The sequence below is a fragment of the Drosophila grimshawi genome, unplaced genomic scaffold, assembly GCF_018153295.1.
Source record: "Drosophila grimshawi isolate 15287-2541.00 unplaced genomic scaffold, ASM1815329v1 contig_44, whole genome shotgun sequence".
In the NCBI taxonomy this organism is placed as follows: domain Eukaryota; kingdom Metazoa; phylum Arthropoda; class Insecta; order Diptera; family Drosophilidae; genus Drosophila; species Drosophila grimshawi.
The window spans coordinates 23,198,274-23,221,799 of record NW_025063240.1 but is presented as its reverse complement, the minus strand read 5'-3'; the positions used below and the strand labels follow the sequence as shown (position 1 = coordinate 23,221,799).

General features: G+C 43.6%; 5 protein-coding genes across 8 annotated transcripts; 1 reads left to right on the top strand and 4 right to left on the bottom strand.

The window, feature by feature from the left end:
• The first annotated feature begins 345 nt into the window (after nucleotides 1–345).
• LOC6557636 (U6 snRNA-associated Sm-like protein LSm8) lies at nucleotides 346–760 on the top strand. The gene has a single exon (XM_001983160.3). The coding sequence runs from the start codon at nucleotides 412–414 to the stop codon at nucleotides 697–699; it is 288 nt and encodes a 95-aa protein (XP_001983196.1). The 5' UTR covers nucleotides 346–411; the 3' UTR covers nucleotides 700–760.
• On the bottom strand, nucleotides 755–2,147 carry LOC6558369 (DNA polymerase delta subunit 2). The gene has a single exon (XM_001983161.3). It carries the CDS (start codon nucleotides 2,082–2,084, stop codon nucleotides 777–779), a length of 1,308 nt encoding a protein of 435 aa, XP_001983197.1. The 5' UTR covers nucleotides 2,085–2,147; the 3' UTR covers nucleotides 755–776.
• Nucleotides 2,148–2,445: 298 nt separating this feature from the next.
• Nucleotides 2,446–3,386, bottom strand: LOC6558114 (39S ribosomal protein L46, mitochondrial). The gene has a single exon (XM_001983162.3). The coding sequence runs from the start codon at nucleotides 3,313–3,315 to the stop codon at nucleotides 2,524–2,526; it is 792 nt and encodes a 263-aa protein (XP_001983198.1). The 5' UTR covers nucleotides 3,316–3,386; the 3' UTR covers nucleotides 2,446–2,523.
• Nucleotides 3,387–3,833: 447 nt separating this feature from the next.
• On the bottom strand, nucleotides 3,834–23,251 carry LOC6558075 (spectrin alpha chain). Of its 4 annotated transcripts, XM_032743176.2 has the most exons (8): nucleotides 23,168–23,251; nucleotides 11,592–15,702; nucleotides 10,818–10,886; nucleotides 7,557–9,480; nucleotides 6,567–7,170; nucleotides 6,363–6,392; nucleotides 4,484–5,084; nucleotides 3,834–4,419 (listed from the first exon to the last, which is right to left on the bottom strand). In XM_032743176.2, exons 2-8 carry the CDS (start codon nucleotides 15,579–15,581, stop codon nucleotides 4,291–4,293), a joined length of 7,347 nt encoding a protein of 2,448 aa, XP_032599067.1. In that variant the 5' UTR covers nucleotides 15,582–15,702; nucleotides 23,168–23,251; the 3' UTR covers nucleotides 3,834–4,290. The 4 variants fall into 4 exon arrangements, with proteins under 4 accessions (XP_032599067.1, XP_001983199.1, XP_032599068.1 ...); XM_001983163.2 differs by lacking the exon at nucleotides 6,363–6,392; XM_032743177.1 differs by lacking the exon at nucleotides 10,818–10,886.
• LOC6558667 (protein disks lost) lies at nucleotides 16,721–21,245 on the bottom strand. Its single transcript, XM_001983164.2, has one exon. The coding sequence runs from the start codon at nucleotides 21,186–21,188 to the stop codon at nucleotides 16,875–16,877; it is 4,314 nt and encodes a 1,437-aa protein (XP_001983200.1). The 5' UTR covers nucleotides 21,189–21,245; the 3' UTR covers nucleotides 16,721–16,874.
• Nucleotides 23,252–23,526: the final 275 nt, after the last annotated feature.

Here is a 23,526-nt window from a genome sequence, read left to right as displayed (position 1 = left end):
ATATATGTATCTGTATCGTCCTTGTTGGTAGCAGCACCAATGAAACTTTAATTTGATTGAATTGTTTACATATTTGAAGTTGGCGCCCTGGATTAATATAAAATAGCGTAAGTTAGCTCTAACTACAATCGCACACAGCGTTAAATGCACTTGAGCTGCAGCTGTCGTCGTTAACGAGCGCTTCAGTGGTCTGAACTCCCGCCAAGTGATGTCTGAGACATGCAAAACTTAACAGCTGTTAAGTGTGGTAACTCAACATAGCTCATGCTGCCACCTTATATCGTTGTTAAGCCCGATAAAACAGTAACATTGCAATAATCGATAGTAACATTTCCAAATAAGAACGTTTTACGGAAAGCATTTGTTAGGTTTGCTTTTGTTACAATAACTCACCTTTAATTGGCTACCAAAATGTCCGGCTTGGAGTCGTATATCAATCACACCGTGTCCATAATCACGGCAGATGGTCGCAACTTCATAGGAACGCTGAAAGGCTTCGATCAGACGATAAACATCATCATCGATGAGTGCCATGAACGCGTCTTCTCAACAACGGCGGGCATCGAGCAAATTGTGCTCGGCCTGCACATAATCCGTGGCGACAACATCGCCGTCATTGGCCTCGTAGATGACACAGTGGACGCCCGCCTGGACTTGGCCAATATACGCGGCGAGCCACTGGGACCAGTTGTCCACTGATTAGAATCGGACATAGTTTTAAGTTCTACAAGTAAATAAATAAAAATCGATAAAATAGCAATTTTACTCTCATAAATTTATTCGGAGTTCACGCTAAACTTAATCTCGCGACAATCGAGTGTGTCCAGATCGATGAGAGCCACGCTCTGCGTCCGGCTGAAGCTGGGCACGCAGACGAGACGCGTTCGCTTGCTGCTCTCCTTCCTAGAGTCCTCCAGCAACTCCGTATCGAAGGAGGCGCAGTTTCCAGCGAAGTAAACATGTGGGCACTCCTGCATAATGAAGGGATCACTACCGATGTACGGATAACTGGCCAACGTGTCCGGCGCCGTTGGCGCCAAGTGGCCCCATTTGAGTGTGGAACTCAATGCTAGCAGTGACGAATCCAACGAGGTGCTGCTTAACAAATCCTCCACATTCTGCCCGGCTGTGCCCATGACGTGAGCACCATTCAGCCGACAGCTGTAGGGATTGGGCACAGACTGGAAGGAGGACAACTGCCCGGCAAGTGGAAACATGCATTTGTGGAACGGCTGCTGGGGAAACATAAAATTCGCCGGATCAAAGGCACCGGGCATTAAATCCACATGCAAAGCACGAGCCCAGGCTGCAAACCAGGTGTCCAACTGGGCAATAGCCTGTACAGTATCATTCGCATTGGCCTGGGAGCGTGCCACCTGCAGCGTGGGCAGCTCTACCAGCGCTGTACTCCTCACCGAGTTGCCGGCAACAATTAATCTGACCATGGATTGAGCTCGGACAGTATTGCCCAAGCTGCCGCTTAGCCAATACTGAAACATGTTCAATGCATCCACATAGTTATGCGATTGCAGCTGATCCAGGCCAGAGATGATCACCAGTTTCCCAGCATTGCTCCTCAAAGCGAGCGACTTTTGTGGTCCGCTCTCTAAGAAGAGCACCTCCTCCACATTCAAATAGCCATCGCTATCGGTGCCTCCTTTAACTGCACACACAATGCCCGTTGCTAAATTTCTGCCGTCCAGTATATCACCTTGCAGTCGCACGCGCTGCAGTTCATCCTCCAGGATGACTTTATCCTCGGGCTCTGAGTAATTTTTGCGTTGTGGTTGCGGTGCCAGTTGATTCTCCTCGGAAATGTCACGCAATATGCTCGGCTTGTGCGCCTGGTGCTTGTAAATGGTGCCAATGATGATGCAATTGACGTTCTGCTCGCCTCGCAGTTCGCAAAGCTTCATTATGGGCACCTGATTGTCCCATTTGGATTTGGCCAGCGGCGTTAAAAGTCGCCTCATTTCGGCCAAACGATGTGTGTATAAATGACAGAATTGCTTTTGATAGTCGCTCGTCTGCAGCAGAAAGCAGCTGCTCAGATTCTCATAGGGACATTCCAAACGTTTCGCCATGTTAAAGTCGTATTTATCCTGCTTAATTCTTTGCAAATTGCAATTGCTTTTAATGCACTTTTACGCGCCAATAATAAATATACAATGTGAGAGTGACCAGGGCTGGCAAACATTTTATCGATAGGCGAGACCAGTTAACAATGCGATTAACTGGAATAGACAATATATATACATACATTTAAATCATTTCCAGAATTTATTAAAGATGTCCGCCGTCAGTAATAAACATGCAAGCGAGAAGGCTGGCAAATATTTTTATCGATAGACGCACACGCTGATAAGGCGATTAGCAACTCTTTTAAAGTGTAGAAAAAGTTTTAAATTTGTGTGCAACGATTTCGCTGATTATGCGTTTAAAACGTTAAATACAAATGCGTTTTATTTGAAAGAAAGCGAGTAAATTGTATAATGAAACTACAAACAAATATATATATGTAAATCATATCAAGAACTTATTGATGCTCTCCGCATACGCTGTGTTCAGCTTCTGGTTTAAGGCTTCCTTGGGCAGCCACTCGTAGGTACCAGAAGTTTCCGACCGCTTTACAACCACATTGCCAGATCTGAGAGAGGCACGATAAAAGAAGACTTTGGCGCCAACACTCTGAGTGCGCTCCTTGATGGGGTATTTGTACTTATGGAAACCGACTGGCGCATTGCCATAGAAGACCACCTGGATCTCATTTCCACATTGCTCGCGGAGCACACGTTCCGCCGTTTGTCGCATGGATTCGCCCTGCTCGCGTTGACCCTGTGGCAACACCAAATGCTGCTGTGATCCCAGTTTTTGCTTCACGACCAAATAGAGTATATCCTCCAGGCAACGATCCGTTGACGTTGCCTTATTATTTGCATCGTCGGCTGTTGTGCGTGGAGCCAATTGGAATTTTTTTAGTTCCTCGGTGTATGCATCTTTCAGATCCTGAGCCGTTTGCTTGGCCACCGTGTCGTCCAGATCCACCTGCATTTTGCCTTGCTTTATCAGCTCCGTTTGCACCAAATCTCGCTCATTTTTTAGCTCAAAATCCGATTTAAGACTCTTCTCGTATTCGACATGGGAAAGCATTGCCTGAAATTGTTGTTCCAATGGATTCAATGTTTTGGATACAACCGGTAGACGTTCGACCAAAACGCCAGCAAATAGATCCCATTTATCCTTGCTGCTGCACGCAGCAGTTGACTTTTTGCGAACCAGTTGCTGGACACTAATTTGTGTGAGGCGGCGCAGCATTTTTCTTTATTTAATTTAGTTTTACTTATGAAAATGAGGCGAAGTCTCGTATTCGATTACATGATCAAAAGAATAACAGCTGCTGGCTGTTAAGCCGATAGAGCAAGAGAAATGCGATATATCGATAAGCATATTTGTAAAATATAAAAGCATCGAGAAACAGCTAAATCGATAGAGCAAGAGCAAGCATAACCGATTTGAGTCCTACACCAACCACCCAATCTCCCGTATCGCTGATTTGTATTTGGCGGGCAGCATCAACAAATTCTTGAATATATACGATATTAAATGTATTAAAAAATTTCAACCCAGTTTTTAATTAAAACATCTTTGTTTTAACATTTTTAAAGACATGCAGCAGTATATATTTTATTTGCAATTTTTGTTGAAGTGTAAACACACAGAGGCAAATATGAATACTTGTATTTTTATAAAATGTGTATTTGTTATATGTTGTTGCATATTTTACTACTTGTATTTCGTATATGTAATCCGCTCGTATAAACTGGAAAAGCAACTAAAAAAAGAGGCTATTTATTGTTGGTATTGAGTATCTTAAATTTGTATCATTTTATTCAATTACAAACACTGAAGTTAGAAAAATGTTGGATTATTATACTGGAAGCAAAGCAGAGAGCTATAGTTATGATTTAGTATTGCTCTGATTTATATTTATATTCATTTAAATAGTATGTACTGAGACTACAACATTTAAGATACCTTTTTCTGGGAATCAAGGGAAAGTTAAATAAATGCAAAATCTACAAATTATATACTGATAAATATGTATTGAAAGTGCTGTTGGTTTTTGTTTTGGGTTCAATGTGGCATTAATTGTTCTTAAATAAGCATACATAAAATCATTTGACTTACACGCTAAAAATTATCGAAAATAATCGTGTAAATGTATAGACATGTTATTTTTTTTATACTTTTAGAAATAGATTGCAAGACATTTTCTCCAAAGAACGCAATTTAATTCTGGAATAGCGTTCGCGTGAAATCGATGTAATCTAAAGCATCTTTAATGGGCTGGCCAGAACGCGGTTCCGAGAATGGTTTCATCCGTTGCACACAATAATCCGCCATATCCTTGGTGAGGTTCTGCAAAATTTAATATAAATATTAATAAAATATTGGATTTTAATATAATTTTATTTGTACTTACGCAATAGAGCTCCTCCTTGGTGACATAGGGACGATCGGCGGCGGTGATTGCGCGGAAAGCATTCTCGATTTCTTCGTAGGACTGCACATTCTCTGTTTCCTTGGAAATCATGAACGCAATGTATTCCTGCAGTGAAACGTAGCCATCCCGATTGGGATCAACCACATCGACAATCGCCTCAAATTCAGGATCGGGTTGACCCTCCTCAACCATGGGCAGATCGTAGCCGAGAGCACGCAGACAAGACTTGAACTCCTGATGGTTGAGTTTGCCACTCTTGTCTTTGTCGAAATGCTTGAACATCATCGAGAATTCCTTGAGCGAATCCTCGGAAACGCCCGAATGATTGCGTGCCTGTATCTGTTGCTCCAGATTGTGTTGCATACGCATTGATAGCTGATCCAGCTGATCCCATTGCTGAGCGAGGCCAACTGTCGAGTGTTCCGTATAGCGATTGTCCAGAATCAAATGTTCCTCGAGCAGAGCGCCCAATTCCTCGATTTTCTTCAGATCCACTCGACGAGCACGGACCTCGGTGGCCTTGACGCGAAGTGCCTCCAATTGCTGTTCCAAGGAACCAGAGCCTTCCATCATTGATGTTCTGTGTGTGCATGTCGAGGAATGTTTTTTTTTTTTTTTTAATTTTTTAATTGTGTTTAAAATAGAATAATTATCGATTAGTAAGTCACATCCAATTATATAGTGCTCAGAAACCGCATCAACAATTTAAAGTTACATAATGGATATATAATGATGCATTAGAAGAGAAGCAAATCTTTTTGGTTAGAGATCTGTGGGTTAAGGGCAGAGAGAGAGAGAGAGAGCAGTTTGTAATTCTAATGCTTCCAATTTGTTGGCCCATTTGTTCATATATATACAGGCGTATTCGGGAGTATTACGAGTGTAATTTAAAATGGTTTTTGCTGTGATACAGACAAAAAACTTGCCCATATTTAATTAATAAATATTTATTCAGGTTTTCAAGTCGTGTTATAAGCAAAAAACAGAGGTGGAAGATCGTTATTTTTTTAAAGAATATTTTGCTATTTAACAGAATATTTTGCTATTAGCAACTTATAAAATGTTCATATATCACTATTAAAAGCGAATAAAATGAAAACACCAAATGCATTTTTAAGCTTCTAAAACTAATTTAAAAAAAAAAAACAAAAGAAAACGCTTTTTGTTTGAAAATTAATGCAAATTTGGATTTTTTACTACTTGTTGAATTTTTTTTTATCTTGACGCTACTATTATTTGACATGCTGAATTTAGTTAACTGTAATTTTAATAATTAATTTTTAACGGTGAACGCTAACTGATCGATAGACTTAGAGATCGATAAACGATAGACGGTGGAGCACGTATTGCTAAATGCATTTAAGAACAAGAACTAGTTTTGAAATACTGAAATTGCTGCTTATCTAAATTCGATTTAAAGATATATATATATTTTCAAAGCAAGAGTGGATTTGATTCCTTCATGTCTTGAATTCTCGCAGTTAGTTAGCAGCTGTTAAATATTAAGCTAGCAATTGTACAGTAACGGAAACGGAAACAGATAACAATATCATCAAAAAAATCAATAGAAAAGATGTGAGCCCTGCATCCGGTGGGACACGTTCCTTAATTATTTTTTAATAATCCAGAATATAATGTATGCCTATATATCTCAATGAAATGTTAATATATATATTTACAAAGCAAGAGGGGAGCTCCTCTTTAATGTTTTCAACGTTTGCTGTTAGTTAGCGGCAGTTAAATATTGCCAACAACAACAACGACAGCAACAACAGTAACGGAAACGGAAATAGACAACTCAAAATAATAAGAAAAAGAAGACGCAGAGAGGAGCATTTAGGAGCCGCTTCTTAATTACCCTTGACGATTATAACCCAGCATATAATATCTAGAAGAACACAGAATTTAACGTTTGGAAATTACGAAGTTATGAGAAAATCATTGTTTTTTTGGAGGGAGGAACCCGATCACAAAAGAATCATTTTTAAATTGGATTTAATCATGTGTGGATTGAGAGATATGAGAGACGCGCTTCAAGGAGGAATAGGATTGGTTAACTCACCTCGTTTCGGTTAGCCATTGGTGGAAAAGATTGGCGTGCTTAGCAAATTCCTTGCGGAGCTTGTCGTTCTCCTCCTGACGCTTGGCCTCTTTGGCAAGTTCGCCATCGCGTTCCTCTATGATCTTTTGCAAGTTACGCCAGGTCTCCTCAAGAGCTTCCATGGTGAACCATGTGTATGGATTGGGTCCAACATTAAAGCTCTTGATCTTCTGGTCGAGTGCTGCCAATGCCTTAAAGTCAGCTTCGGCCGATGAGAGGGACGCTTGGAATTGAGCGTGGGCATCACGCAAGGCGCGTATTTCTTCGATCGAATTGCAGCGAACAGGATCTGTGAGATCCTCTTCGGCATTCTCGAACCAAGAATTGAAGGCCGAAGCTTTCTTGGCAAATGTCAAGTAGAGTTCCTCGATTTGGCGGAATTGCTCCTGCATGGCCAGCAATCGCTGCTTGCGCGTATCCGACGCATCCCTCAACTTCTGCCAACGGGCAATCACATCTCCATGACGCTTCAGTATAGCCGGCGATTGGGCGTGATTCGCATTAATCAGTTGATCCTTCAGGGCACTAATATTGTGTATGCCCTCCTGTTCAAAGGCATTGAGACCTGTAAAATAAAAACAGAGATATAAGTTTTTGTTTTTTTGTTGTTATTATGTAAGCAATATTTATCCTTACTCGTAAGCACAGCTCATTTCAAACGTAACCGCCAAAATGTTAACTACTCAATGTTATACATATCTAACTATGTTAAGCAGCTCTAGCCTTTACTCATGTTAATTATTCAATGTTGTCATTATGTTAAACAACACAAGAACAATTATAATATTCAGAATTCTAGTGGTATTTCTAAGTTTTTTTTAATAAATAACTTATCACCTACATCATCCGTGTAGATTCCTGATTTCACCTTATGTTCAAATTACAATGTGTTTCTTTCCCCTTAATAAATTGTGATTCTTCTATTTTTTTTTTTTAGTAAATCCAACTTACCCGCATCGAATGTCTCCTGTTTGGTTAAGAGCGTTTGCACAGTGGACAGATCACGTCCGTATTCGTCGGAACGCACATAGTTCTCCTTGTCATCGATCCAGCTCTCGACAACATCGGCCTTCCACATGAACTGCAGATACGCCGAGTTGTCCAACAAGGCGCCTTTGCGCCGAGCGGCCAAAGCATTAAGATTCTCCAACTTGTTGCGCAACTGCTGGCAACGTTGGCCAATGGATTCGCCGTGATGATTCTTGGCCTCGACTAGATCACCGCCCTGCTCGCAGATGAGGGAGCAACGATCCTTATGGGCAGCAAAATCCGTTTCGAAGGCATCGTGTTTCTTCAGCAGACCCTGCACTGCAGCCATCGAATCCCCATAATCCTCCACGGAGAGCAACTGTTGCTTCTCCGTAATCCAGGCCTCCTCCTCCTCCACCTGGGCGAGGAATTGCTGATAGGTCAGCGATTCATCCAACTTCTGACCACGTGTCGCGGCCAAATTCTTCAGCTCCGACCAAGCCTGCTTGAGTGCCTTGAGCCGTTGCTCAATCTCAGGCACACCCAGATTCGAAACATCCATGAGTTTCTCGCCCGCCTCCTGGACAGCCTGAATGGCCGGCTCATGAGAACCCAACTCTGCCTCAAGGCGTTTATGTTTCTTCTTCAGATTTTGAACACCGGTCAAATCACGTCCATAATCATCGGAGCCAACGAGCAGCTTCTTCTCCTTAATCCAACTCTCCTCGTCGGCGATGTCGCGGAAGAACTGATGCAGAGTCAAAGCCTCATTAAGCCTGGCCTGACGATGGGCAGCAAGATTACAGATACGTTCGTAGCGTTCGTTGATGCTCTGACGCTTTTCCTGGATGCCAGCAGTATCGAATTGACCGCTCTCGACCAAGGAATCGGCCTGGTTGTTCATGTCCTTGATGCGGTCTTCGTGCGCAACGATATCCGCTTCAACCAACTGATGTTTCTTCATTAGGTTTTGAACTGATGCCAAATCCTTACCAGAATCTTCAGTGGTCAACAAACTCTCGACCTCGCCCAACCAGAAATCCAAATCCTTGACAGCAGCGATATAAGTCCGTTGCTTATTGGCCTCCTTCAACTTCAACGACTTTTCAGTCGTCTTGTGCGTCAAATATTCCCATTGATCGGCAATTTGTGTGAGACGCTTCTGGACTGCATCCTCCGATCCACTGCACTGTTTCTTATCAATCAGATTGCCACCCATCGCCAGAACACTCTGTATACGATCCGCATTCGCTGCGAGCTCCGCCTCGAAGGCTTGATGTTTTTGATGCTTCGATTGAATGTTTGCCGGATCCTTGTAACTCTCCTCAGTGGCCAGCTGCAACTTCTCCGCAATCCAATTCTCAATCTCATCCGCATCGCGTGAGAATTGCTGCAGTGTTTGCTCATCGCCCAGGCGAGAACGCTTCTCGATCAAACCCTCCTTGAGGTGGCGCCAACGTTCCAAGACCTGATTCCGTTTATCATCGACCAAATTGGAGGCATAATGATTCTGGGCAATCAGCTGATCGGCCACCGTTTGCAGTGCGGCAATCTTTTGCTCGTGTCCATTGATGGCTTTGTCGAAATCTTCGTGTTTCTTGATCAACGCCTCCACATTGCCACCCGCATTGGCATCGTCGTCCGCATTGAGGAACGCCTCACGCGCTGACATCCACGACTCGGCCAACTCGCAATCGCGCATATACAGCTGCAGATCGAGATTCTGCTCGAGCTGGAGGCGGCGTTCGGTCCATGCCTTCTCTAGATCCTCACGTGCCTTGGCCAAATCATCGATTTGCTCCTTGATCTCCGGCGAGGCATAATGATTCGCCTGCAGCAACTCATTGCCAAACTGCTCGAAGGCCCCAAAGGTTCCAGCGCGTGCATCGATCTCCGTTCGGTGTTCCTATATATATACATATATATATAATGAGAAATTGAATTAGTCTCCTCTTGATATGGTTAAATGAATTATTAGCCGCTGTTGTGTGTGTGTGTTTTTAAAAGGTGTTTTAAACGCCGGGTTAGACACAACAACAAGTTAAAGTTTTAGTTGCCATTTTTGCTGTTGTATTTTGCTTTGCTGCAGCTTCAGTTTTTTGTTTTTATTTTTTATTGGATTAGTCAACAAACCACGAACAGAACGTAAATTATAGAGAAGTCGAAGATGATATGCGAGCGCTGATTGATTTGTCAATGATGGAGGAGTGCTGTACAGGAGGGAGGTGGTAGTTAGGAGCAACTTTGGAACACTCTGAAACAAAATCCCCATGAAAACTAGAAAGTTTTCCAAGCTTTTCTAGTTTTTAGAAATAATTTTTAAGTATTAGAAAGGCTTGAAAGGCTCCACACTGATTCTTAGAAATCAAAAACTTTTCCAAAAATTCAGAAACAAGTAATGCAATTTACTCCCTCTGCTTTTATATTGGAATTTAGCTGTTATTTGGCTTTATAATCCATGTACATTTTTTTATAGAAATTTTAGAAATATGTATCCTGAAATTAAGTAAAAGATTTGTTTCTGATTTTTTTTCTGAGTGTACTTTTTGTTGTCTAGATAACTATAAGGTCAGTATACAAATAGTTATAAATGTTGAACTGTAGTCGCCCCTCCGCTAATGGGTAACTTCAAATTACAAGTGAAGCTATGAGGAGATGAACGATTGAGTGTTGTTTTATGTAGATGTAGAAGACGTGATGTGGGAAGGGGGAAAAAAAGCACCCTTATCAACATTAAAAAAAAAAATTCCTAGACAGAATTGATAAGTTTGCAATAAGAAGGGACCACGAAACACATTAGTCCTCAAAAGATATGAAACACTGAATTTCAAGCTTATGCTTGGAATACTTTCCCTATAATTTATTTATAGGGAATTTAGTTCGATACATTGGATTATTTCGTGCTATTTTTTGTTCCGCTTCTTTGACAATTTTTATGATTGTTGTTTATAAGTAAATATAAAACATATATCGGGTTATTCAATAGTTGACAAAAAGCAGCGACAGAGAGAGAAGAGAGGCAGAGAAAGAGAGAGAGAGGGAGAGGGAGAGAGCGTGTGCTAGTGAAAGCTGTGGCTAAACAAATTGCTGTTGCGGCTGGAACTAGGAACAAAGAACGCACAAAAACAATGAATTATAAACAATGAACTGGTTTATGATTTGGATGTGCATATCATGATCTGGATTACGATAATAATGCTGATGATGACGATAATGATGATGATGTGGTAAACGAACAACTACCTCGTCGCCGGATGGTGATGTGGGGGAAGAGCTGCTGCCCAGCGTGAACTCAATTTCAGCACGATGTGCCTGTGTGTTTAGAGATGAGAATTAAGACCATGGATTGGATGTTTATATATACATATATATATAGTATATATGTTGTCATGAACCATGAGCCGATTGTGTTTTTGTTGATGTTTGGAGGACACACGACGTTGAGTTGAGTTGATTGATAATTGTTTTATGACGGAATTTGGATATTTATTGTTGGATTTGGGTTCACGACCCGAAAGATAAAACAAAACAAAAGAAAACAATGCACAGAAAAGGTCAAAATTAAATGAAGATCGCATATCAAATCTCATAGGAGGGAGTAAATAAAATAAATTAAAGTCTCGTCTCGTAAATTAAAAATTTCATTGCCTTCAGTTGAAAAGATAATAAAGGAAAATTAGCTTCGGCATGCCGAAACTTAAATACCCTTGCAGACCTTGGAATATTAGTAGTTTTTCAAGTAAGTCATATCTTTCTCAAAATTCAATAGAATTTTAAAATGCAATACGTTTTTAGATTTCGAAAGAGACTACACTTAAAGTTGAAATAGTAAACTCAAAACTCAACTTAAAATCCTAGCCAAAAATAACATAAGGATATGGGTATAAACTTCCTGAAACCACAATTTTGTCAAAACTGAAATTATGAATTTTTTTTTTGGGTATTGGAGATCCGCAAGAGTATAAAACGAAAATAAAAAAGGTATACAAGGAAATTAGAGATCAAAGACTAACGCACCTGATGCCGTTCGATGAGGGCTTCGGCACCGGTGACATCATTGGCCAGTTCATCGGATGTGACCAGGCTCATCATGGAGTTAATCCAGGCGAGCAGATCCCGATAATCGCTGAGGAAACGCTGCAAATCATACGAATCAAGGAGTTTTTCCTTGCGCGCCGTGGACTTGGTGATGATCTGATCCCACATCTCGTTGATCTCCTTCTGCTTGGCATAGGTCTGCTCAGCGGTATCCGGATGCGATTGCATCAAACGATTTGCTGTCTCATCCAACTGACGAATCTTATCTCTCAGCGCAGCCAAATCCCGTTCGACTCCTTCATGCTTCCGCTGGAGAGTTTGAACACTGCGCAAATCTTTACCCAGATCATCATTATTGAGAGCATTCGCCTTCTCGGCAATCCAATCCTTGGTCTCATCAATATCCCGATGGAATCGCTGCACTTCGTGCGCAGAACCCAATTGGCTGGCCTTTTCAGCGGTGAGGGACTGTAGATTATTCCACTTCTCGTTCAGATCCTGCATTTGGGTCTGAATCTTGAGAGCAGCCTCCGTTTGACCCAAGGATGTCAACTGCACGGCAATTTCATTCATATTCGCCAGACGCACCTCATTCGCTTTGAGGTCATCGTTGAAGTCATCGAATTTCTTCTGGAGCACCTCCACCTCCTCGAGATCCTCACCGACCACATCAGCGATCTGGGCATGATTCTCCTTATCCCTGATCCACTGTGCCAAATCGGCGGCTTCACGCACCAAAACATAAGCTTTTGTTGTTTCATTCAACTTATTCTGACGTTCACGGGCCAAAGCCAAAAGGTTATCGTATTGCGAGTTAATCTGATTTTGTCGCTTGGCTATTGAATGATTATCCACCAGATTCTGCTGGGATGCGCTAAGTCCAGCTTCGATCTTCTTGATGTAAGCGGCGGGCACGAACCCCTGTCGATCGTTCACCTCCACCTTCCACCAATCCTTGTTGTTGGAATTGAGCAGTGTCAGCACATCGCCCTTCTTCATGGACACCTCACGCGGAGATTTCTCCGTGTAATCATACAGAGCTACAACGCATTCCTTGCCCGTAATATCAACGACGGGTGTCTCCTGCTGGCGACAATTCTTTGCCTGTTCCTGCAGGGCTTGGATGGTGTTGCCAAAGGCTTCCAAATCAGATACGAGGGCTTCGTGTTTCTTGAGCAACGCCTCCGAGGAATCCTCATCCTTGCCATAGTCACTGCCCGTGGCTATTGGTTCCTTTTCACGCATCCACGACTCCGCTTCATTCGCATCGGCAAAATATTGATGGGCCTGCAGCGAATCATCCAAATCCTGTTTCCGCTGATTCGAACGATCCTTGAGAGTATTCCATTGCTCCTGCAATGCCTCAAGACGCTGACGGATGTCATCGCTAGCAAAGGGTTGATCCTTGAGCATATTCTCGCCCGAACTGATGACATTCAGCAGACGCGCCTCATGATTATTAATCTCGGCGAGGACCGCCTGATGTTTCTTAATAAGATTCTGAACACCAATCAAATCCCGTCCACGATTTGTGGACGCTGCAATTGGTTCCTTCTCGCGTATCCAGGCGGCTTCATCTTCCAGGTCGCGGAAGAGTTGTTGCACCTGCAACGAGTCCGTCAAATGCTGTTTCCGCTCACCCATCGGAGCTGCCAACGCCGCATAGCGAGCCGAGAGATTACCCTCCTTGTTGCGTATGTTGTCCGCATCAAAGTGACCCGATTCAATGAATTTATTGGCGGCGACATTAATGCTCTCGATACGATCCTGATGAGCCATCACATCGGCCTCCAGCAGTGCATGTTTCTTCTGCAAATTCTGTACCGATGTCAAATCCTTGCCATGGTCCTCGGACAACAGTTGACCCTCAATTTCACTCAACCAGAGTTCGATATCTTCGATGGTGCGATTAAATTGCTGCTGCTGGCAGGCCTCGTTCAGCTTGCACCCCTTCTTATCGGAAGCCTGGACGAGTGTCTCCCACAACACTACGATCTCCTGCATCCGGGTATTTATCTGATCGGCGGCATAATGCTTCTTCTCAATCAGCTCGCTGCCCACATTGGTGATATCCTCAATCCTCGACTTGTTTGCATTCAGCTCATGCTCGAAATTCTGATGCTTTTGCATCTTTCCATTTAGATTCGTGGGATCCAAATAGCTGTCATCGGTGGCAAATTTCAATTTCTCGCTAATCCAACCCTTTGTCTCATCACAATCTCGTTCAAATTGCTGGTAGCGATTGGAGTCCTCCAACAGCTGACGACGCTTCGCTGACTTCTCCTGGAGTGCGGCGCGACGAGCGAGTAGCATTTGACGCCGCTGAGCAACATCATCCGCTGCATAATGCTGTCCATCGATGAGTTTGGTGGCGAATATATCCAAAGCCTTAATTTTCTCCTCTTGCGCTGCGAGACTCTTCTCAAAATCTTCATGTTTCTTGATCAGCGCCTCAACGGAATCGAGAGAATCCCCGAGATCCTCATTGGCGAGGAAGGCCTCCTGTTTGGCCATCCAAGTGTCTGCTTGCTCCGTGTCGCGATAGAAGAGCTGCAGATCCATGCACTGCTCGTAGAGAATACGACGATCCTCCCACAATGAGAGCAGGGAACTCTTATCATTCTCCAAGGCGCCCAGCTTCTCCTGAATCTCAGCAGCAGCATAATGCTCTCGCTCGAGCAGCTTCCGCCCAGATTCTGTGGTCAACCGGAAGCTATCCTCACGTGCATCAATTTCACCCTTGTGCTCCTGATGACGCTCCAAGAGCGCCTCAGCCCCGGCGACATCCTTGGCCAACTCATCGGCGGAAATGATGGCCTTCATGCCATTAATCCACGAGACCAGATCCCTGAAATCAGCCAGGAAACGATGTAGATAATAAGATTCATCCAGTTTCTGTTTACGTTCCCTCGCCTTGGCCGTCAAACTTTGCCAATAGTTAGCAATCTCCGCTTGTTTATCCCTGATCTGATCACTGTGATCCGCATGAATGGAGCAGAGTCTTTGCGCCTCGGCGCCCAACGTCGACACCTTATCCTCCAGCGCGGCCAAATCACGTTCGACACCTTCATGTTTCCGCTGCAACGCCTGCACGCTAGCCAAATCCCTGCCATAATCATCGGAGGAGAGCACCACATCCTTTTCAGCAATCCAGGCGACAGTTTCATCGGCGTCACGGTTAAAACGCTGAATTTCATGGGCACCAAAGAGTTTCTCCTGGCGCACAATTGCCAGCTGTTTAAGGCGTTGCCACGCCTCATTCAGCTCCTCCTTGCGCTTGGTGATCGTATCCCGTTCGGGATGACCATCCTGGATGAGTTTATCGGCCAACTGGTTGACTTCGGTCACACGATACTCCTGCGAGGCCATATCCTTTTGGAACTCATCGAATTTGCGCTGCAGCACCTCTACATGCTCCAAATCTTGCCCGAACTCATCGGCAGTGACAAAGGTCTCCTTGTCCTTGATCCAGAACATGACTTCCTCGCATTGGCGTAGAAATTGCACCAAGACCAAGGCCTGTTGCAACTTGAGACCCTTCTCGGCCAGACGACTCAGGAGCAACTCCCACAATTGATGTAGTTCATCAAGGCGTCGCTGAATCGTCTCCGAGGCGAAATGCTGCTGATTGATCATCTCCTGCCCAGTGTTGTCCAGCGATACTATCGCATTGCTATGCGCCGAGACCTCCGCCTCGAAGGCCTGATGTTTCTGGATCTTCGCCTGGAGATTAGTGGGATCTCGGTAGCTCTCCTCGCTGGCCGCTTGCAGTTTCTCATGGATCCAGGACTCCAATTCGTCGGCATCGCGCTTAAAGTATTGAAAGCGACGCGAATCCTCGAGCTTCTCACGCTTTTGGCGTGTCTCGATCTTGAACTCATTGTAACGGGAAAGGACCTGCTCACGCCGCTCCTGAATATCCTCGACAGTCTCCAGGATTTTCACCTCCTTCGGTGTAAAATTCTCCATTTTTTAGTTGTTTCGTTTTCGTTTTGATTTCGAGTGTAAAGTGTTTAATTTAATTATTAATACTGCCGCTGCCTCTTCTGGTTGCTCATCAAGTTAGCTGCCAAAGTTCGCCCGTGCTCAACTGCAGAATGAGAGGGAGAAACAGAGAGAGAGAGAGCAGTTAATTTCAATTAGCTTTAAGCAGATAGACGCGGGTTTTGTCGATTGCATAACCTCTGCTGGCTATTTACAAAATTAGCACAATGACAAACACACACTAAAACACACCCGGTTAAAGCTTAGTACACACATCAATAAACAGCGCTCGCAAACAAAAAAAACTTCATGGAAACAAAAAGCAACTAAGCATGCTGTAGGTGAGTGTATTCGACTACGATATACCCTGTAGTCAGCTCTTATATGTATTCCAGTTTTATATCCAAATTTTCCTTTAATAGGTTTAGCAGTTGATTAATATTATCAAATATATATTATATATCAATTAGAAGGGTTTATATTTAAAATTGTGACTTTCATTGCTATCGCAAATCTACATATCGATATTCGCGAAACTGAGGCAGTTATCGATCAAATTTACCCATTTTCATTTTAGGGTATAAAAACACTTTAAAACACATCAAGAAATTTTTAACAACGCCACTTTTACGGTTGCTAAATAGATGGTGTATAGGAAAGGGTATATTTCTGATAGGACGTTAGAGTGCTTCACCACATTATCATTTTTGGGTTAAATTATTGAATATCCAGTTTTGTTTTTAGTTTCCACAAAACTGAACAAATTAAAATGTACGATCAGCTTTACTAAGCTCAAACTGATAAGTACATAACAAAGCAGTTTTTTCAGTCACACACATCCAAGGAAACGCATTACACACTTTATCTACACTGGTTGAGCAGTGAATAACAACTTGACAGGCTTGCTTCACACTTTAAACTGATGACTGCATCGTCGACACAACCCTGGGCCATGTACCGCTTCCCGTTTCACAACACAGCGAAACCTATAAAAATCAACATGGCTGACAAATGTTAAGCAAACTCTGAGAGTGACGCAATCGCCCAATTATCGATAGCGCAGCAGTCAAATTCGTATCTTATCAATAAGCATAACTGTTATCTTATCGAATTTACAGCTTTTTTTTTTAAATTCCTTGCAAAAAATAGAGTGCTTTTATTAAAAGGTAAAAATACAAATATAAAAGAGTACAAATATATGCAAAAATAGATATATAATATTTCTTTCTACATTCTAGCGATAAATGCGAATGACATAATTGATTGTTTCTGCTGAGCTTAAAAATCCAAATCCCTCGATAGATCCGCCAGCAATTCCATAAACAAATGCGACTTGGGATCGTCGAGGAAATTGTCATCGGATTGGGTTTGAGATTCAGTGTGGGATTGGGATAATTGCTGTAGAAGCTGGGAAAGATTTGTCCAAACGGGCGCTGGCCAAATCTCCTTGAAGAGCAGCATAAACCACTGATTCAGTTCATCCAGGCGCACGATGCGCATCTCCAGCATGGAACTCAGCAGTTGATGCAATAAACCAAACCGGCCAGGATTGGAACTGAGTTCCCTCACAAATCCCACACTCAGCAAAGACTCGAATAAATCTGGCATTCCACGCAGCTGAGGTGCCAGCCAAACCTCACAGCTGGCGAATATTAGCGCTGGGTTGATCAGCTGTGGCTGTCGACAGATGAGCAACTGCAGCAAACGCACCAAAATGGAGCCCAGAACTTGATACAAGTAGCTCGGCAATTGGGGTAGATGCACAGCTTCCCTTGTCGATTCCACAAGTGGTTGAAGCTGGGGAAGTTGAGGGAGATGCTCGGGTCGCAAACTGAGGCAGTGCACCCATTGCTGTAGTTCGTACAGGAGCTGGGAGAGATTCACATTTGCTGGGAGGCACAACTCATTCGAGTCGGGTACAGTCGGGGAAGGGTCAGTGGAGGAGGCGGATGCAGTTGCTCTATTCACACGACACACCTTGCTGGCCACATCCTGCAGATCTCCGTGATAGAAATTCGATTGCAAAACGCTCGCTTGAAGCCATTGTTGGAGTTGGACACGTGCCGGTTCCCTGATGAGATGAGCATAGGTGCGTCGCAGTATCTCAGGGGTATTTGCTGGGAGCAAAGCTAGCAAAGATTGCTCAATGCGCTGCTCCAACATGCCGGGCACCAGCTCCATCCATTGCTTGGTTGCTTTACTGCGTGCCTGTTGATAGATGCTTTGCAAATCCCGCTGCACCTCGGACTGCTGCATCGATTGGATTCCATTCACCTGGGCATCGGCGGCTGCTTTGGATGGGAGCAGGATCTGTTGCTGGGCATCCTTGACGACACATTTGAAACTGCGCTCCGTCACGAACTCCAGCAGGCGACGCATCGATGCGTTCTGCGAGTGAAGAAAGGCTTCGTTTAGTTTGTGCTGTGTCTGCTGAGGATGGACTGATGAGGCTGGCTGGGATTGCTCGCCGGATTGGGCTCCCTCGGGTTGATTGAGCTGCTCCAGTCGGGTGGTTATATAGCGATAGCGACCATTGCGCGCCTGTGCCGGGCGCTGTTGCGATGGGGCGATGGACACGCGAAACTCGTGCAGAAAGGGACACGCCACGGGCAGCAGCTGCTCCAGCATTGAGGCTGCTTTGCCCTTGTCCGAGAAGCGCAGACTATGCAGGCAATCGGTGATTAGAGTCGCAGTTGCTCCTGTTGCTGCTCCTGCTGCTTCTTCTCTATCTACTGTTACTTGTCCTCTTTCAGCTCCTGCACCTGCTGATACTGCTGCTAGTCCTCCTTCTTCCTGATCTGCTTCTGCTGCTCTACTTTCTGCTACCTCTCTTCCTCTACCTCTTCCGACTCCTTCTTCTATTGCTACTACTCCTCTATCTCCATCTGCTTCTTGTCTATCTGCTCCTCCTCCTGCCCCATCTCCAATTACTTCTGTTACTACTTCTCTACCTGATCCTCCTCTCACTTCTGCTCCTGCTCCAATTCCTGCTGCTCCTCCTCCACCTAATACTCCCACATCTCCTCCTCTTACTATTTGTTTTCCTCCAGTTCCTCCACCTCCATCTTGTCCTCCTCTTCCTGCTCCTCCTCTAACTGATTCTGCTCTTCGTCCTGAACCTCCTCCACTTTCTTCTTCTTCACCTTCTACTCCATCGGTTCTTCTTCCTCCTCCATCTTCTCCGCTATCTCCCTCTTCTCCTGTCCTGTGCACATAGTAGCCCGTGCTAATCCCTGGCTGCGCTTCCAGTAACCAACCCAAACAACTGCGCACAATCAAACCCGCACAAGGCTGCAAATCCCGAATAGTCATCCTGCCATACAACGCATAGAGCAACTCCAACGTGGCCAAACTGCCAGGCAACTGCAGCGTAACCACATCCAACATGGCCAAGTATTGCACCAGCCAAGGCAGAGTAATCAGCAGTTTCCCCTGTCGCATGGCGCGCTCCAAATGCGAACTCATCTCAAACGGAGGCTGGAATTGACGACGCAGCTGCAACTGCTGTGGACACACGTGGACAAGTTGTGATCGATTGTAGGGCAGGGCACAAACATAACCCAGGAACTTGGCCAGCAGCAGCATCTCTGCCAGCGCCTGAGCTCTCACAATGTAACAAGGAGGCGTAGCCAGGAGCAGCAGCTCCTCCTCCTCCGCTTCGTGCTCATTAAATTGCAGTAGTGGCACCAATTCAAAACTGGAATCATTGTGCCGCAGCAGCTGCACATACAACGCTAGCTGGATCTGCACCAGAAACGCCCAGGAGCCACATTCACCAATGAAATCCCGGAAAAAGGCCTGCGTACGTGGAAAGGAGTCCTCCACACTCGAATTGCTGGTGACCAATCGTTGAGCGAGTCGATTGAGACGCTGTTGATCCAGTTTCAGGCCCAGTTCCTCGGGTGATTCGTGCGTCTCATTGCTGGTCATGAGCAGCTGACTAACGCAGAGCTTGGCCAAATGAGACATATTCACCACATGCTCCGATTGCTTAAAGATGTCCCGCACCAAAGGAGTCACATCCCGGCCAAAGTGGAACTGACGATTGAGATGGGTTTGCTCCCAGTGCTTGAGGGATTTGTAGAAGAGATCACGCTGCGTTTTAAAAGCAGCAAATTCATTTTGACTGGGAAAATTATCGCGGGAATCCTTGTCATGTTGATAGTAAACATTATTCTGTGCCTGACTAGGAGGAGTTGGACAAATCTCAGCTGTAGTCGATGTCTCTCTTTTATCTCTGTAGGCCTGCTGCAACTGCTGCTGCAGTTGCTCCGTTAACAGTGAGATCCTCTCGTGCTGTAGGAGTACAGCTAAAGTTTTACGATCCAATTCGAGTAGGAGTTTGGATTGCTGTTCCAAGAGTTTAACGGCAAAATAAATGCACTCCTTGTGCAGGGCGAGCACCGAGAGTGGCTCTACTTGGTTATCCATCTCCGTCTCTGTTTTCATGCCCTGCTGTATATTGAGCAACTGCAGCGCATAGCTAATCTCACTCAACACATTGGGCACCAGATTCAGATCCAACAGTTGACCATAGATGACAGCAAGCAATTCCAATCGCCTCGCTTGATTCACATGCTTCAGGCTGACCATGACATCTCTTTCCTGTTCCCACTCCTTCTCCCTCTCACTTTCTCTCTCCCTGTCCTGCTCCACTGGCGCCTCATTTTTAAGCTCCTGGCGATGCAGTCTTAGACATTTGCGTGCCTCCTGCTCCAGTGCAACACTCTGACTGCGCTCCACGAGCTCCGCGCTCTGCGACAGACGCCACAAATTGTTCTCCTGGCTAAACGAGCTGGTGTCCCCGAAGGACAGATTGCTGCTGGAGGAGACATTCTTGCTTAGCGTTGTGGGCACAACGCGGCGCATTGGCTTTTGGGATTTGCTGTTGCCACTGTGTTCCTGTGGAGTCGTCTGCTTCTTCTTCGAACGCTGCTGGCTGGAATTGGGCGTAGAGGAGTTATGTAAGAAGTCGCCCAGACAAAAACTACTTCCTCCAGCTGAAGCTGCTCCTCCTCCGTTACCTGCTCCGCCAGTATTGCTTCCTACTCCCTCACCACTTCGATGGGGTGTGGCTGCTCCTCCTCTTCCACTGCCTCCTACTCTTCCACTGCCTCCTCCTCCACTGTATCCTGCTCTTAATTTAACTCCCCCTCCTGCTCCTCCACCTTTGAATGTTCCTCCTCCTCCTCCACTTCGATTGGGTGTACTACTAAATTGCTGCTGGCCACTGGAACAACGTCCTTGTTGCTGAATTGGTATCGATATGCTGGTAACACTTGAATTACTCAGTAGACTCAATTGACTCAGCTGTGATTCATTTAAATCCTGCTCCTGCTTTAATCTGACCTGTCGCACTGGCGTTTGACATTTGCTTGTTTCCGTTTCGTTGTTGTTACTTCCATGCCTAAAATGCACTTCCGTCTGTTGACGCAGTGCAGCCAAAAAGTATATGGCAAAATCTGCCAGGTTGCCATTTCCTTTGCCTCTCCTCTGGAAGTGTGCTTTAAATGTTTGCGCCAGCTGGTCACACTCAACCGCTGGATCCAGTTCCGTGAGCAGCTGTTCCAGTTGTTGTTTCTTTGCTTCCATTTCTCTTTGCGTTTTCCAGTTTTATATTTGTTTACAAATAATCTCGATTTTTTGGTTTTTGTTCTTGTTTGTTTCTCATTACATATTTATATATCTCTGTCTCGTTTCTCTCTCTCTCTCTCTGTCTCTCACTTTGGCCCCGTTTCCTGCAACGGAAGATGAGAACAGAGAAATTTTTGCTTGTACCGCTTTTTGTCTTTGATTGATTCATTTACATTTTATTGCATTTTTAGTTTTTGTTTTATTTTGTTTTCGAGTTCTTTTAAAGTTGACTTAGTTGCTTTTTTTCTTTTTTCATTTATTTTAATTTCACACACAACAAACTTTCCGAAACCGTTTATAATTTTTTTTTTTATGAACAAAGTAATTTAAGTTTTAAATTTAATACTAATTACAAGAGATGAAATTTAAATATATATAATAATTAATTAAATAACAATAGTTGTATATTAAGCCGATCAGTAGATAGATATAAAGATTTGATTTACTTTTAACTATTTCATTCATAATTTAATAGAGTTTTCAGCAGTGGAAATGATTTCAATTGGATTTTTTTTTTCAAATGACATCATCGGCCTTGAAAGTAGAACTCCAACAACAGGATGGATATGAAGAATAATGCGACAATACACACACATATCTACATTCAAATATAAAAGTAGAACTCCTGCAACAGGGTGTTTATGGAGAATAGTCAAAAACACACATACATACATACATTCAAATATCTAAGTAGTATTATCGCAAAACACACATACATACAGGGTGGAGTAGGTATGAAGAATAGTAAACATACATACACCTACATATTAAAATAGGTAAGTACAATATTCTTACATACCCACCCTATATATAGAACAGTAAAGCACACACACTTACATATATTCACTCATATCTGCATTCAAACATAACTAAATACATATATTACTGTCAACCGAATCTTTTCACGGCATCGTCATCATAACACAGCAGGAAATTTAAAAAAAAAAAGTAGCCTAGGCGCGGGATTGTTGTGCTAGTGGTCGGTCGCGGTTTGTATTCAAAAAGCAGCCATACAAATTAACAAATGTCGCCCCAGACAGACACACACACACAAATTGAAGGCAATTTAACTGTTTATGTCGTTTTCAAACAAAAACACAATACGGAGGGCATAGCAGAGAGAGCGAGCGAGAGATAGAGAAAGTGCCAGACAACACTTGAAGCATGAAATTGTTTGGAATTCGTAAAGAGCGAGCAAACGACCGCTCACTCCCTCGCTCGCTCGCACTCTCTCACACATGAACGGACGGAACACACACACACACCTCCAAACATACATATTAATTGAAGTGTCTATCAGAAATAGCTGGATGACGTAATGCGCACATAACTTAAAACTATGAGCAATGATTGCTAAACATGAAAAATCAGAATGACATAAATCATTTATATTTATATAATATAATACAAATACATGTAGAAAACAGCAACTAGTTTATTATTGTTGCCGGTTAAATTGCGCAATGTTTACCCTAATTGAAGTCAAGGACATTTTTCGCATATGTAAAAAAAACATTTGGTGCTGCCACCCCACTTGTAAACATTCAGAATACATCTCTATTGTCAGCTCCAGCAATCTATCTATCTCGCTTGCTTTCGCCTGAAGTTGCCGGACCAGCCGATGACGTATACACATCACTCACACACACACATACATGCATACATACAAAAATGGAGCTAGAAAATAATTTCTCACATACAGAATTTTGCACTCATTACACATAAAATTAAATCATAATGAAATTCCATAATTTGCACGTTTAAACTATTAATTGGATTTTGTGTGTGTGCATATAATTCCGAGCAAGGGTGTGGCGTTGACCCGAAAATGGAGAAAAAAATTCCAATTATACACACACACAAATTCGCTCGATTTTCAAGCATAAGTTTTAGCCATGCTGTCAATAGTTTCAGATAGAAAACTTAATACAACTTACACTTTAAATATTTCTCAACCGCTTCACATAAAATCTGTTGGTTTAACTATTGATTTTTTCCTGTTTTTCTCAAGTTTTCACGCAGCGCTTCAATTTTCACACAACTGCACGGGGCACTTTACAAAATGTAGTCTATTAGAGGTGCGGCACTATCGCTTAAGGATGGCACACAGATCAGATTAACTGTATCGATATATTGCGATAGTTTAAAACATGGCGTCGTTATGCGAGTAGCAATTAATGCTGATATATTAGTGCTGCGCTACTACCGGTGAACGAGTGTACAAAAATTGGGTTAACTATATCGATACATTGTGATTGTTCAATCAAATTTTCTTCCCGATACTAGAGGTGTGGCC

Coding starts and splice junctions, on each gene's coding strand:
- LOC6557636 (XM_001983160.3), top strand. CDS start 412: ATGTCCGGCTTGGAGTCGTATATCAATCACACCGTGTCCATAATCACG.
- LOC6558369 (XM_001983161.3), bottom strand. CDS start 2,084: ATGGCGAAACGTTTGGAATGTCCCTATGAGAATCTGAGCAGCTGCTTT.
- LOC6558114 (XM_001983162.3), bottom strand. CDS start 3,315: ATGCTGCGCCGCCTCACACAAATTAGTGTCCAGCAACTGGTTCGCAAA.
- LOC6558075 (XM_032743176.2), bottom strand. CDS start 15,581: ATGGAGAATTTTACACCGAAGGAGGTGAAAATCCTGGAGACTGTCGAG. Junction 9,481..10,817: donor CATCACCATCCGGCGACGAG/GTAGTTGTTCGT, acceptor GTATATATATAG/GAACACCGAACGGAGATCGA. Junction 4,420..4,483: donor CCAAGGAGGAGCTCTATTGC/GTAAGTACAAAT, acceptor TAAATTTTGCAG/AACCTCACCAAGGATATGGC.
- LOC6558667 (XM_001983164.2), bottom strand. CDS start 21,188: ATGGAAGCAAAGAAACAACAACTGGAACAGCTGCTCACGGAACTGGAT.